The sequence below is a fragment of the Micromesistius poutassou genome (assembly GCF_964030765.1).
Source record: "Micromesistius poutassou genome assembly, chromosome: 4".
Lineage (NCBI taxonomy): Eukaryota > Metazoa > Chordata > Actinopteri > Gadiformes > Gadidae > Micromesistius > Micromesistius poutassou.
The window spans coordinates 3,720,450-3,736,550 of NC_140274.1; the positions used below are offsets into that span (position 1 = coordinate 3,720,450).

Genomic DNA, 16,101 nt, shown 5'->3' on the forward strand with positions numbered 1-16,101 from the left:
CTTATGTGTGGTCGGCACTTAAGTGCGATACAGATGAAAAGTTTAACTTCACCGTTTGCACCGCGCCACAATGACCGCGTAATCTCTTAAAGTGTCCCGACGGGATAAATAAAACAATAAAAAAATAAAATAAATCTCTTGTGACATGTAGATAAAAGCGATCTCTGCTGCCCACCGGCAACCAAACCAAAGATGAAAGAGGAGAAGCGAGCAGAGTCGCCCCGTAGTGCTCGCCCAGAACTACCGAGTGAAGGTGTGAAGTGAACGAATATGCAGTTTAAGGGCACTGGAATAAAAAGGAAAGGAAATCATCCTGCAGCGTTATTCCTTCTGCCGGCCTCCCCGGTGCAGACATACATTATTCTTTATTTTTTGAGGAGCGGGGCGGTCGGGGGTTGGGGGTTGGGGGTTGGGGGGTCGGAGGGTTGGGGGTTGGGGGTCGGCGGGGGGGGGGAGGGTGTAGGGTGACGGCCCCTGGGTCGTCGCATCATGCTTTACTGCTGCTGACGTTGGTCGCTATGAGGCTGTCGTGTTGGCCGCTGATGTCCGTTAGCGCCGCCCCCGGCCTACGCTTCCCCTCTGAGAGCAGCTTCCTGCAACGGGAGACACACGGACCACAGCCACACGTTAGTCAGGGCCGCCCGGCGCGGGGCGCCACCCCCCCCCCCCCACCTGCCCCCGACCCACCCGTGGAGCCGCTTCGACCCACGCGACGGTGGGAGCCGACTGCTTTAGCATCGCAGTCTCAGCCTCAACCACCTGATCACACGGGGGAGGGGGGGGAGATATCGTTGATGTTTATTGACTGTATATTTAGATACGTGTGTCGTGGGAGGGAGAAAAAAAAAGTGTGTGGCGGTAAACCCCCAAGCACCCCCAAGCCGTCACTCAAAGACACTCACGGAGTGACGCGGGTGTCACGACGACGTCACCGTGACAGCCGTCACGGTGACATCCCGATGACGTCACGGTGACATCCCGATGACGTCATGGTGACATCCCGACGACGTCACCGTGACGTCCGGACGACCTCATGGGGTCATCTCGATGAGATAACCGTGACAACCATCGTGACACCGTCATCAACACCGTCGTCATCGTGGCGTCGTCAATGACGTCACCGATGACGTCACAGATGACGTCACCGATGACGTCATCATCGTCATTAGCCGGCGCCCGTGTCACGGCGAGGCGTAGGTCTCCCCCGTGCGGCGGGGAAGAGACCCTCCAAGCCCCCCCACCCCCCCCCCCCGTGGCGCAGAGCCTGGGAAACAGGTCTCCGCTATACCCGGCCTCCTTTCATCTTCTCTCAGCAAAGCCGTGGAATAAGCCCAGGGATTGAGCCGCGGTGTCTGGCGCGCACGCTTTGAACCGGCGATGCACACACACACACACGCACACACACACACACACACACACACACACACACGCGCGTGCGCGCGCGGAACAGCACGCCGCCGCCGCCGCCGCCGCCACCGCCGCACGGGTTCTGCTGCATAGCGAGCGAGAGGACCATCCGCCATCGCCGTCTCGGCGGTCAGCCGTGCACACGCACAACGCCATTCAGTCAAAGCCGCCGGCGGTCACGTGACTCGATGCAGATTCACCGTCATCATCATCATCATCATCATCATCATCATCATAACAACAATCACAGCAATCTTTTTTTTTTTTTTTTTTCAATGATGGTTGTGGTGGCGATGGCACGATGCGGTGGTCAACGGATGGGCAAACACGTCATGGACGACGACACACACACACACACACACACACACACACACACACACACACACAAACGCACACATGGTAACACACACACACACACACACACACACACACACACCAAACACAGACAGAGATAACCTCTAGAGGGCGCCATACTGGTCGTTGGCAGGAAGCGCGGCCTTATTCAGAGTCCCTGACGGCCGGGCCCCGTCTCCGTTGGCCAGGTGGGACAGGGCGGAGGAGGGAGGGCTGTCCAGGCTAATGAGGTCTGGCGGGGGCAGGGCGGGGGCGCCCCCCCCCCCTAGGTCGGGCAGCTCTGTGAGCCGGAGCGGGGCGGGGGGGCGTGGCCCCGGCGGCTCGGGGCCCAGCAGGTCGTAGGCGGGGCCTAAGGCCGGCCCCGGGAGGTGGTTGCGGAGCGGCTGGTCCGGGGCGGGGGGGGCGGGGGACGCGGGGGTGGGGGTGAGGAAGCCCCCGCTCTGGGGGAGAGGGTCGAAGGCGGCGGCGGCGGCGGCGTCTTGGGGGGCGTCTTGGGGGGCGTCTTGGGGGGCGGGGCCCTGGTGACCGCCGCTGGCCGCCGGCTTCTCCCCGCCGGCGCTTCTGGCGTCATCGTCGCCGCCGCGGGGTTGTCCCGGGCTGCCGGGCTCAGAGGTCGTCGCCGGGACGGAGTGGACCGGGTGGACCGGGGCCTGGGTTTCCACGGCTACGGGGGTGCCGGGCTTGGGGCCCGGGGGGCCCGGGGGGGGGGGCCCCGGCGCCTGCCTCCTGGCGTCCAGGGTGGGCGAGGCGGAGGCCAGCGAGGACACGGGGAGGCCGCCTTTAGCATGCAGCGCGGCGAGCTTGGGAGAGTTCCTGCGCTTGGGCGGGATGGGCGTGGCCGGCTTGGGGGAGCCGCTGGGCTCTGGGGTACGAGCGGCGGGGGGAGGGGCGGGGCTGGCCTCCTCCTTCTTCTTCTTCTCCTCCTCCTCCGCCTCCACCTCCACCGCCCCCACCTCCTCGGCCTCCACTGCCGCCGCCGCCGCCTCCGGGGCCTCCGGGGCCTCGCTCGCCCTCTGCTCTATCAACGGGACCATTTTGGCGGCGACGGCGCTGTTGGAGATGAGCTGGGGGGGGCCGAGGGGCGCGGCGTGCGACTCGGGGGTGGGGGCCGGGGCGCGCACGGGCGTGGGCGAGGGGTCGTTGGCCGGGGTGGACAGGCTACAGGTGAGCGTGGTGGTCTCGCTAGAGGGGCTGTCCAGGGCGGGGTCATAGGTGGCGGTGGCGGTGTCAGAGTTGGCGGCTACGGAGGAGGAGAGGCTGTCCAGGGCCAGCGCGGCCATGCAGGCGGCCAGCCTGAGAGAAGCGGGGAGAGAGAGAGCAGAGACACACAGACTAGACACCAGGGCGACCGAGACACGAGGGGGGGGGGGAGGAGAGGGGGAGGGGGAGGGGGGGGTGTGTGGTTCAGGGGCGTGCAAAGGGTTAAGTTTTGGGCGGGGGGGGGGGGGGGGGCAGGGGGCGGGGGGGCCGGGTTTGAATAGATATAGACAACGACACGCACAAACAAACAAATAGAAAACACAAAGAAAACACACGAGCAGCCCGAAAAATACGGACGGAGAAAGCCTACTGAGAAAAGAACAAAAAAGGAAACGTACAAAGTAAATTACTGACAGGAGACAAGGTTTCGTGCTGTGAGTGGACGTCAACAACAACAGAGGCACACGGCCCATACACACACCCGCCGCACGGAGGACACACAGCCGGAGCAAACCCAAAAGCAGCAGCAGCGGCGGCGGCAAGCGGTTTGGGGCGGACGACCTCCGCGGCACAAACCCACTTGTGGGGGTTGAACAGTACCAGTCCTCCTCTCCTAAACCTTTTCCTGCAGCACCCATACGGATTGCGGCGGCTAGCTAGCTAGCTGGCTAGCAAACAGGAAGGGGGGGGGGGCGGGGGGGGCAGTGGGGAGGGTGGGCGGGGGTGGGCTTGCTAAACGGAAACCCCCCAAAAAAAAGCCCCCCTTTTCTTTTTTCAAGTCTTGAACTGGTATTGCTTCAACCTCGGTACGATGAGGAACTCAAAGTCCGGAAGCGCTGAGAGCAGACACGCAGAAGACGGCGATAAAGTCATCCCAAGGGAGATAAAAGGAAAACATTACCTTGACACAAATCAACAGAAAAAGGGCCTTTCATATTGGACTCCACGGAAGAATCAACACGGCGGCCCCCCGCGAAAGGTCAGAATTTATGGATCGTGTAACACCATGGAAATCGCTCAAATACCATTACTGTCAAACAACGCCAGGAGCCATTCTTCAAAAGTGGAGTGCAATACAGCAGCAGCGATAAACACAAACAAAACCAAACAACTCCACCGCCGCTGTGCGGCGAGACCTCCATACTCACTCGGGCTCTGTGAGGGGCGTGGTCTCGTTGGGTTCCGTGGGGCCCCCGGCGTTGTGATTGGCTGTGCACTCGTCCTCCGTTCTCACCTCCACTATGGGCTCCTTCGACTCGTCCTTTCTGTAAGAGCGACAGCGCGGCGTGTGACGTGCGCGTGTCCCGTTCGTCACATCGTCAACCCCCGTTCCATCTCCAAACCGCCCCCCCCCCCCCCCGAACTGTCAACCGTCGACGCCTCCGTCGGTGTGTTCCCGGGGATGCATCGTGGGGCATGCATTGGATTCCTAGCCTGTTGAGGTCACTTTTTGGGCAGCACGTGGCTCAGCAGGTAGAGCGGGGTTGGCTGGTAACCAGAAGGTTGTTTGTTCGAACCCCGGCTCCTCCTAGTGTGAGTGCAGTGATATGCATTCTATTTGGCAGCGTGAACGGGACCATTCAAAGAGTTACGTTTCAACCACTATTTTCTCAGCATTTAAAGCTGCTCAGGTGGAATTTATTGTTATAGTAAGCGTTCAATTTTCTGAGTACCCCCTGCAGTACTCCAAAGTAGAGATGTTAACCGATGAGCGTTTGACCGATGGTTGACCGTATCAACGTTAACCGATCAATCTAAAAAAAAATTGGGGTCAGTGTGGACTGTGGAGTGTGTGGGTTGGTTTCACTTCACACAAAAAGATGATCAGATGAGGTGACTTATTGGAAGTTGGACGGACACAGCGTCTCTAGCCCACTGTTTCATTTCTCCTCAAGTGTTAATTATTCCCGCATGCGAGCGGCGGAGATTATGACCTCTAAATTATTATGGACCGTAAACTAAACGCTATCAGACTACAGTTAGCCATCTCATTCCAAGATCTTTTTGTGTGAAGTGAACAAATTATCCCTCACACTCAATTTTTCATAACTCGCCTGTTTGTACTTAATAAACCAATAAAAACATTTGGCGCGAGGTCACAGGGTTTATAGGGTTCGCAAGCTCACAACGTTTGCGAAAAGTAAAACTTTTAGACTACAGGCTAAAACACTCAAGGTTAGAGGGTAGGCAGACGACAGCAACAAAAGAGTTGTTCTGTCCGTTATTAGAAGACACACAGTGAGTTAGACCTACCTTGGCCGGTGCATCTTTTACGCATTCTGAAGGTGCCTGTTTTTAGCATGTTGCAGTCTATTAGGCAATATTCTGCATAAGATGATGGGCTTGGATTTGGAAATGACTACATTTCAGGATCTTCAATGGTAACAGATAAGATAATGATGATCATCATATTGCTTTATTATTATTAGCACTACCGTCTCCTCCAAACTAAACAAGCGGCGTCTCTTCAGAGGTGTCATTTTCTTAAATGAGCCGCGGCAATGTTTCAAATGAGCTCCTAACGCTGCCCTCTTCCGATTGGCCCCTGGTGAATCCTGCGCAGGGTCTCAACCAGGTCCGCGCCATCTCAGACCATTGTAGGCGTTCGAGCCTGCTCTCTACACACGGTCAACTTGCAATAACACACCTCGGGCCCTATCTTGCGCCGACGCATGTGTCGTTGCTAGTTTGCACCCGGCGCAAAGCTGATTTTCCCCCACAGCAACCAGGCGCCAACCAACCACTTGCGCCTGGAGAGGCGTGTCGGCGAAAAGCAGGGGCGTGTTCCGGCGCAAATGATAGGCTACTTGGTGCTATTTTAGTGACCTAAAAAATGTGCCAATGCAATTGCGCCACTGACTGAAAAATACCTGAGGGGTATTCCATCAAAGTCGCTAACGAAAGCGGCGCTTAGTTGATTAAGCCCGGTTAGAACTAGCGCCAACTTCCACTTGAGGCTTAAGCCGTTCCATCAACGCAGTTCAGCTGCGCCTTGCTCAGGTTAGTTCAAGCCAGGCTAACGTTATCCTGGATTGTGCGTTCACGAGATATGTAACCAGCCCATAACCGTGAATGTCGAATCATGGATCAAATGTCTGAAAAGGACCGAGCGGGATCTTTTCCAGCGGCGAACAGAAGCTGCTTGTGGAGGTCTATGAGGAGTACAAGCATATAATAACTCAAAAAGGGAACACCGTAACCATTAATAGAAACAGGGAGGCTGCCTGGCACAAAAATTGGCAATTTGTTGAATGCATAAGTAGTATTAAGCGTAACATATTTTAATTTAATATTGACCATGGATTTGAAAGCAGGGAGATAGTCTCGAGTTAACGTGTTGGACTTGCACCCGGCCGTCCGGGGTTCAATCCCCACACAATTACTAATATAGGAAGCATTACTGGAGAAATCAAAAAACTTTTCATGCCATTTATTTTCAATTTCTTTGAATATTCTTAATTAGGGAATTAATAAAATTAATAAATGGAATTACAAAATGAAGCCAACGCCAAGAATACTATGAAATACTCTGGACACAAACTCGGGTCGCGCCTATCACAGGGCAAGTGCTAGACCATTCACCCAGCCGCTGATTCCTGATTAGGACTACGCGATAATATCGATCGATTTGTGTAAAAATGTGTTGAAAAAATAGCCACAGTAATAATAGATAGCAATTCATTGAATTATTTCATTTGCATCATTTAATCTTAGACCCTTAGTGAAAATATACGCTGTTTGTACTTCATATATGTACATTTATGACAAAATTGTGAGGACTAGGCTTGGCGGAACCTTCTGATGGTACAATTGTTGCTGACAGATGGATTTCTCTGAAACACCGCTCAAGTTAGCCTGACAGTTAACCTGCTCCCGACCAGGTTAGTTTGGTCGGATAAATTGCCATGGTTACTTATCGGAGATTCCCTTAAGTCACGTTCATGGAACGCAACTCTAGCTGAAAGAAGGCCGGCTAAGCGACATAAGCCCGGCTTTGCACTTAGCCTGGTTGATGGAATACCCCTCTGTGGGGTATACTAGGAACCTCGCTGAACATACCCAGGCTTTCTTGGGAAAACCTGGATCGACAGAGACGCAACTGGCGATCAGAGTTAAATGGTACTACGACACTCACTTAGGATTCGATTAGTCGAGCCAGGTTTTTCCGCTTTAGGTTCAACGCGCGTTCACGTGAAAGGGGCGTTTATCGCGTCATTTTACTCACCTTTACAAAATGGATAGAGCAAGAGCAGTCTATTTCAGTCAAGAGGAACAGATAGTCATAATTAACACCTAGGAGTTCAAAAATCTGATAACAGCTAGGGGCAACACAATTGCACATACTGGCTAGGGAGGCGTGCTGGCAAAAAATACTGTCAATTCGATCGTGTAAATTTGTACAAGTGAAAGGATTCTGTATTTAGTCTATAAAATAACTATCCAAAATGAATTGTTCGTCATTAATCCAAATAGAGCAGTGCCGGCGCCAGGATTTGTTCTCTCCCGGTGCTGATGGGGAGCTTGACCGATAGGTGGGGGTGCTAAGAAAATAATTGATTTTCATGACTTCAGTTACTTTATAAAGAGGTTCTGTTTTTGTCAATAAAAGCAGCTATGACACACAGGGGCTTAACTGGGGCTACACAGATTTTTGACGGGGCTATAGCACCCCCTAGCCCCGGTGTAGCGCCGTCCCTGAAATAGAGTGATACTGATTTCAAAATGCATGAGCAACGTCAAACTTGCCTTGTTCTATAATTTAGGGAATTCACTTTAAATACACCCTATGTAAGAAATGTATTGCATATGTTTTCGACCGCTGTGAGGCGGTGGCGGTGGTGTAGTGGATTATTAAAAGACCTGAACGCCAGCGACCGGGGTTCAAATCCACCGGTCCATCATGCCTTTTAAATGGTAAATGGACTGCATTTATATAGCGCATTTTTTGTAACCAGTGGCCACCCAAAGCGCTTTACAACATTGCCTGACATTCACACACACATTCACACACCGACGGCGGCGTCAGCCATGAAAGGCGTCAGCCAGCTCGTCGGGAGCAGTTAGGGCAGTGTTTCTCAACCTTTTTTGAGCAAACGCCCCCCTTACCTTACCCTGATCCTCTGGCGCCCCCCATTATTGTTAATTTTGTTTAAAATTAATTGCGACACCCGTGGGTAGGCTATATCCATTACCAACTCCACTCCAACTCGTGCTACATTGCTTGAATAAAAAAATTATAATAAAAGCCGTCTGTGCCGTTTTGGTTTCTTCTGGACAGGAAAATGTGTATTCAGAGTTTTATTAAAAGGTTTTATTATTGAGCTATTGAAGTTTAATACGTAACAGTGCTTGTGTACATTTGTATTGGTTATTGAACTGTTAACCCGTGAACTTGGGTTCAATATGTGTACGAAAGACTCCCTTTGTTTACGTGACGTTGCCTAGCAACGCATGTGCAGCCTTTATCCGCTTCGTTCTGAGAGTAGCACGTTTAAGTTCAAATAGTAATTAAAGTAGTTTGTTACTATACAAGTTAAGCGCCTGAGTGTTAAATGCGCCGGTTGGTGTGCGTACCTTATGAAAAAAAGTGTTTATCGGTTCGCAGACGTGATGAGAGACGTTGCAGTGGTCTACACGTAATGCGCACATTCTATTGTTCTATTGTTTACAATACAATCCCCGAAGAGGATGGAGGGGTTCCCTAGGGAACTTAAAGGCCTAACAAACTAACTAACTATTGTTTACAATTAGCATGCTAAGCGAAGTTAGCTTTATTCACGTCTTATGTTGATTCGTGTTGCTTAGTGTAATGCCCCATCCACCGCTTGCTTTGCATGTCCCGCAAACCAACCAGTGGAAGTCAGGGGAGGGCGAACTAGTTTCTGAAAGCACCACGCTACTGCGGTGAGGTGGGTTTCTTTATCGGCGTTACTATGGCGATCATGACGGCACTGAGCATAAAGCAAAAAGTAGATGAGACGATAGAGGGGTTAGAAACCCATATGAAGATAGGCTTTTTATTTCAGTTATCCTATTTTTGCACCGAAAATATTTGAAAACCATGAAAGTTTAAAAAGTTAAAAATAATTACTACTACACAAGCAAAGTTGTGACGCCCCCGTGTTCGTTCCCAGTGCCCCCCTAGGTTCTACGAACGCCCCCCAGGGGGGGCTGCCGCCCCCATTGAGAAACCCTGAGTTAGGCTTAGGTGCCTTGCTCAGGGACACCTCGACACTCAGCTAGGAGGAGCTGGGGATCGAACCAGCAACCTTTCGGTTACCAGCCAACCCGCTCTACCCCCTGAGCTAATGCCGCCCAAATACCTCCATAGATGTGGTGCCAGCACGATCGTGAGAACATGGATTCAAGTTCGAAATAAGTACAAAAATATAATTCCATAACCTTCAGTAAATGAGTATTCCATATGACTTGTGACTTTTTAAGATTCACACAAATGCGCATCACTTGGGAGACGAACCCTGCATGCAGAAATTGAAGACTGACACGCTACCTCCACTCTACCACTGTCTCATGGAGACACCCTGCGCAACAGCAAGCATTGTTTACATAAGGTCCAACAAGGACGATAAAGTAGCGAATACCCTCTGATGAGAACCTGTATCTCTCATAAAGAATATTCTCAGGCAATGCCAAGGGATCGGATCTGACCCTCTGTCTACCCTCTGACCCTCTGTCCCGTATCTGTACGATACGGGCTCCGAGGTCTACGGGGAAACCCACAAATGGTGACGTCATTGTCAACGGAGGGGCGAGGAAGCTGCGCTTATCTCAGCTGAAAACCTGCTCCCGACCAGGTTTGGTTGACAGCATAAGTCGCCATGGTGATACAGCGACGCTAAAAGAGATCGACTTTCGTGTCCCAGCTAACCCAGGCTTTGAGCGCAACATACCTCGCTAACCCACTAATCGAGGTTCGTAGTACAGGGCACAGGTCTATAGCGGATAGCGCAGTTGTTGCTATTTTGACGTGCCATGGCAGGTCGGAACTACAACATAGCCTACGCTTACACACACGTAGGCTATACACAGCACAAACATGCAAACTATTAACCTGATTTAAATATTATGATGTCAAAGCTTATTCATACATGTGAAACTGCATATAAATAGCGTGTGGATTGTGTTTCAATAGGGCTGCATGAATGAACATGAATGAAGAATAGTAGGCTATGGCATGCGTTAAAATAATAATAAAATAATAAGAAGAAGAATAATATAATAATGAAAAGTATATTCCAGGCTTCCAAAACAGCATCTTGTTTTAGGGTAGGCTAAATGGTTGGTTAAATGATTTGGGAAAGAACAGCTGATACAGCGGTAAGTTGTACTTTTAAATCAATGCATCTGCAAACACCGTACATCAAACACATATGTTCTTGACACAGACATCGTGTACAAGCCCATTACTTTTAGGATTGATGAGTATTTGAATGTGAGAAAAAATAGTTTTACCGTGAGTGAGTGTTTAAAAGAATGAATGAATGCGGGTGATGCTTGGCACGCGTAACGCATAATACAGTCCATGGCGATGTATATTAACAGGGGGACACATGCATATTATGAACACAAGTCGATAACGATAATGTATACAATACTGGTAACAAACAATGTTTGTTAATGTATTGGCGCATATCATTAAATAGACCCACAGTTGCGGCCATCGAGGACCGCGTCCGCATATCATATATGTTTTAAGTTGTCTTTGCCGCAATTTACATGACGAATCTGTGTTTCTGAAGTTGGAGAAGAAAACGCTATTCCATGTGTGAATTATGCCTATTATTTGGCCATAAACTGAGCCATTTGAAGTTTGAAATTCATGTGGTCATGCATCTGTCTCAGCGGAGAATGCAAACGCGCTGTCAAAATATGAACTCGTCAAGTCAAATGCGCTGGCTCTTAAAGGGGTTGGCAGGTGGAACTCTCATTGGTTTACTGCACGTTACGCCCAAAACACACCTACAGGTTTCAGCCCAACCCATTTTAGATTTGCGTCGGGCACAAAGCTCATTTATCCCGCCGTCATAATAGCAACAGTGCCGTAGAACCTCCCACAGAGTACTTTGACTTTGCTGCTTGACGTCTGCGTTTTAGACCGTCTAACTAGGGTCCCTCATGTTCCAATTCAAACACAGGCAGGGACGGCGCTACACCGGGGCTAGGGGGTGCTATAGCCCCGTCAAAAATCTGTGTAGCCCCAGTTAAGCCCCTGTGTATCATAGCTGCTTTTATTGACAAAAACAGAACCTCTTTAGAAAGTAACTGAAGTCGTGAAAATCAATCATTTTCTTAGCGCCCCCACCTATCGGTCAAGCTCCCCATCAGCACGGGGAGAGAAAAAAATGCTGGCGCCGTGCTTGAACACAGGTGGCGCCGCTGCTAGAGCCACGGCCTCCCACTGGGACGGACCGGGCGCCAGCCCCGTGTCCGCTCATATCCAACCTGTATTTTCACCTTGTACCCAAACCATTTCCAAACTATGGAGCCATTTGGACTCCATGTTTCGCGCTGTAGGGGATTTCAAAAAGTGACGTGAGTGGAAGGGCGGCAGAGTGTGTGTGTGTGTGTGTGTGTGCCGGAGGCAGAGCGGGAGAGAGATAAGCAGAGTTACGAAACAGCAGGCGGCTGGCACGGCTCGAAACGGCCGTTATTTCAAATGGCACATTTCAATCCGATCGGTTAACCCGGTTTCAACCGGTTAATGAGGCTCGGCGGTCGGTCAAGAATATTTGAGATTTTTTCGCCATCCCTACTGCCAAAGTACCCCCAGGGAGGGGCACACGTACACCCGCCCTTTGAGAACCACTGTCACTCACCGAGCGGCGGTAGCCCCCCCCAGCGCCCCGGCGGCGGTCACTCACATGAAGGCGGCCGTCCCCTCCTCCAGGCTCTGGCCCTTGGTTCCCGTGCCGGGCTTGCCACACAGGCACATGATCAGGCCGCACTTGTTGACGAAGAAGCAGGTGATGTCCACGGCCAGCAGCAGCAGCACGAAGAGACCCACCAGGATGCCGGCGATGACCCCCATGGGCAGGTTCATCAGGGCGTCGTCGCTCACGTCTGCTGGGGAGGGGAGACACAGACGCCGCGGTCACATGACCTCCAGCATTAGGGTTTGGTGGGGGGGCTACTGCTACGATCTACTGCTAGGGAGGGTGGAGGGTCTAGCTGCTTCTAGTGGCGCTGGGTCAAGATGGATTTGACTCACCTGGTGGGGGTGTCACAGGTTTTGAGTTGACATCCCAGTGTGGAGTTTATAGTTTATAGTATGACTGGAGTAAGATCATAACATTTAAAAATAAAAATTTAAAAAAAACAGGCACTTATATTAAAACCCCATTTATTTGATATTAGAATCCAGACGACCAAAGATGTGCATTGTATGGCTATGTTACAAAAACAAAACTACAACACTTCTTGTGAATACATTTTGTGATATGTTTTAGCACAAACCAAAAGGGTTTTGACGTCCGTTTTGAAAGACAGCCAGATGTCATAACATCAAATATGAATCAATTCCACCATTAAAAATCAATTTAGCTCTTTTGCACAGCAAGATTCATCGGGAGACCAGATGCAGTTAACAAATAGACACAACAAATTAAAACAGAGAAAAAAACAACAATGTTTATGTTCCAGGAACCTACAATCCATAAAGTCAGCAGTGCCACGTCTCCCCAGAAGCTCAGTGCTGGCCTGTGTCCCAGTGCGTTGGGGCAACTGGGCCACGCAGCACCAGCTAGGTGTGAAAAAGCCCTCGTCTCTCTCCGATCCACCCTTCCATCCGCATTACGGTCGAGAGCGGAGCGCTTGAAAGGTGTGTGGGCGGGCGGAACGGATTTGTACTTTTGCTCATCGTCTTCTGTTTTTAAATCAGTGTTTGTGTTGTCTGGATGCTATTTATAGTTGTACTTTTCAACAGCTTTTGGTCCTCTTTTTTGTTGTTGTTGTTGTTGTGTGTTTTAATGTAATTTTAGTCTGTTGGTTAAACCATTTCTGTATGTGTGATATGTAATGTTGTCCCGGACAACAGCCGGGAAGACTAGCTGACCTCAGAATGACGAATCAACGGCGCACACTTCTGAAAACGATGGCGCCATACTCGTGACGCGATGCAGACGTTGCGGCCGCCTAAAGTGTTCCGGAGAGAAGACTTGAACCAAAACACTGTTTCAGTGAGCACGGACAGAGGGGAAAACGCAGGCGCAGAAGCGACTAACTGCTCTTTTTACACGTAGCTGGGGAAGTACTGGCGGTGCACCCACCACGTCGCTAAGCGCGGCGCCATGGGATAGCGCAGAACAAACGGTAAACTAGTGCTACAGCACACACAGTGACTCCTGCTGCCGCCCTGTCTGAGGACGGCGCTAGTTTCATAATCCTACTTTGAGTCCAGAAATAGTCCTTGTATTATCTTGTCAAGTCCATTTTTTGTTACACGAGCTGACGGCGACGGGAAACAAACGGTTAACGGCGGATCGATACGCAGCGGCACCTGACGTAGCCGCGTAACGATTCCCTGTCGAGGTGTTCCGCTCCGTCTGACGTACGACGGCGGGCGGAGGAAATCAGGAGCAAAAACGTTTTTTTTCCCCCGGACAGGAATGACCCTTTCTACGTGTGAGTCGGCAAACATCCGTGCGTCTAATCACTGGATTGTAGGTTTAAGAATTCATCGCATATATAGATTTCAAACGTCACAATCAAACTCCCCCCCCCCCCCCCCCCCCTTCCGTTCACATTTCTCACACAGCATCGTCACACTTAAATATTAATCAGAAGAACAAAATCAAACAGATTGGGAAATCAGGTTAACAGTGTCCGTCCCTCCAGCACCGGTTAATGTTACACATATTTACAGTAGGATCCACGCGAGTCGTTGTGTTGTTGTGAGTGAAGACCAGGGACAGTGGGGGGGGGGGGGGGGGGGGGTGTCGCGGGAAGGGTGCGGACGGGGACCCCTCGACGCTAACTTAACACAAAACCCCTCTGGTGTAGATTACGAGGGTCGCCCCGCGTCCACGCAGCGTGGAGTGAGGGTAGGGTGGGGTGGGGGGGGGGGTTGTTGGGGTGGGGGTGGGTGGGTTGTGGCCCCGGGAGATTCCGCTGCCTTTGGTTTTTTAAGACGTCGTGTCTGGTGAGTTCTGCAGCTGCTTTTGTCCATCCGTGGAATGAGACGTTTCGTGTGTGTGTGTGTGTTGACGTGTTTGTGTGCGTGGTGATCTGTGTGAGTGTCTCTGGGTGCATGCTTGCATGAATGATGTGTGTGTGTGTGTGTGTGTGTGTGTGTGTGTGCGACAATGTGTAGGCATACGTGTTATTGTGTGTATGTGTGTGTCTCTGTGTGGACGTTGACGTGTGTGCATGCATGTTAATGTGGGTATTTGTGTGCACGTGTGTGTGTGTCTGCATGCACGTTAGTGTGTGTGTGTGTGTGTGTGTGTGTGTGTGTGTGTGTGTGTGTGTGTGTGTGTGTGTGTGTGTGTGTGTCTGTGTGTGTGGGGGTGTGCACATCTTTTAGAACAGAGTCTGTTTGAGCAGCTGTAACAGCCTCCAGAAAAGACAGTTGGGCCTGAGACAAGGCAGCAGTGCCTCCTCCTCTTCCTCCTCTTCCTCCTCCTCCTCCTCTCTCTATATACTGTCAACACAAGACGTTAACCCAGGCTCCCGTGGCACTAGGACAGCAGGAGTCCAGCCCAGAGGGACAGGAGGAGGGAGGCCAGCGTGTACGTCACAGAGGAGCAGCCCTGAGTGGCTGGATGCACCACGGCCACGCCCCAAAACAAATGCGCGTTCGAGTTGATTGGTCGAGGGGGGAAGGGGGCAGAGGGGGGAGGCGAGAAAAATGGTGGCCGGTCACATCAGTATCCAGGGGATGCAGGAACATCGCACGAGAAGATGAAGAGAACGGAGAGAGAGAGAGAGAGAGAGAGAGAGAGAGAGAGAGAGAGAGAGAGAGAGAGAGAGAGAGAGAGAGAGAGAGAGAGAGAGAGAGACAAAGGAAAATGAAGGGGAGGGACAGAGAGAGACAGAAAAAAAAGAGAGAGAAATAATAGGAGAAAGACAAAAGGGGGAAACAAAGGAAAGAGAGACACATGAAAATATGTTTTGGAAAAAAATACCAAAAGTGAAAAAAATAACAGGTATTATTTTTTTTACTTTCTTCAAACATAAGGGGGAAACTTGAGGGAGAAGGCGAGAGGAAATCAAAAAAAAAAGAAGTAGGTAGAAGGAAAACACACACGCACACACATCAAAGCGATAGGCAGGAGCACGGTGAGGGGGATTAGAGTTTCACTGCGTGGCCAGACATCGACTCCACACCGGGGCGGGGCTGGGAACGAATTAGACGCTGAGAAATGAGCGAGGAAAGAGAAAGCAGGCGAGGGAAATAGAGGATAGGGTTGTGCTGTCATGTTCCCGCCAAGCGCTCTCAAGTGTCTAATATTAATGGCTTGTAACAGGGCTATGCGGTTCAGCTAGCGTGGCTGAGTTTTAATAAATAAAAAGGCTAGGACCCGCAGCTACGAGTTAATTAGCTGTTATTTCGGCCCAGTGTACTGTAACGTTAAGCACCAGCAGGCTGTTTGCAAGCTTGGACCGCGAGAACCCTGTTGTTCGCTGTTATTAAAACTGTAAATAAAAATATAATAGCATAAAGGTGGCAGTCCGATTTAGTGTGTTTTCAAAAGCCAACTCAAAACTTGCCGAGCCAGGGCTGCCTCGTAGAACTTCTGAACAGAGCAGTTGAAGCCCCGAGAATCCTTCCAAACAAACCGCCGTCCGGAGAAGAAACTGTTCTCCTTCTATATCTCCGTGGATACGTTTGGCAAGTCAATAATCAAATGTTGTTCGATGTTAAAATGGAGGCCTCCTGCTCAGGGCAAGCTTGGAGTTGACTGACTGTGGGTTTAGTACCGGGTTCAGCTTGGAGTTGACTGACTGTGGGTTTAGTACCGGGTTCAGCTTGGAGTTGACTGACTGTGGGTTTAGTACCGGGTTCAGCTTGGAGTTGACTGACTGTGGGTTTAGTACCGGGTTCAGCTTGGAGTTGACTGACTGTGGGTTTAGTACCGGGTTCAGCTTGGAGTTGACTGACTGTGGGTTTAGTACCGGGTT

General features: G+C 51.0%; 1 protein-coding gene across 4 annotated transcripts in view; it reads right to left on the minus strand.

The window, feature by feature from the left end:
- Positions 1-451: 451 nt before the first annotated feature.
- ncam1b (neural cell adhesion molecule 1b) overlaps positions 452-16,101 on the minus strand; it is an 80,976-nt gene continuing 65,326 nt past the window's right edge. For 2 of the 4 annotated variants that reach the window (XM_084467449.1, XM_084467447.1), the window contains 3 exons: positions 11,844-12,045; positions 4,110-4,226; positions 452-593 (listed from right to left, as the gene is read on the minus strand). In XM_084467449.1, coding sequence (XP_084323575.1) covers positions 488-593; positions 4,110-4,226; positions 11,844-12,045 — 425 coding nt within the window. In that variant the 3' untranslated portion in view covers positions 452-487. Of the gene's footprint in view, positions 594-4,109; positions 4,227-11,843; positions 12,046-14,558; positions 14,738-16,101 lie in introns of those variants that run through there. The other 2 variants (XM_084467448.1, XM_084467450.1) reach the window with 2 other exon arrangements.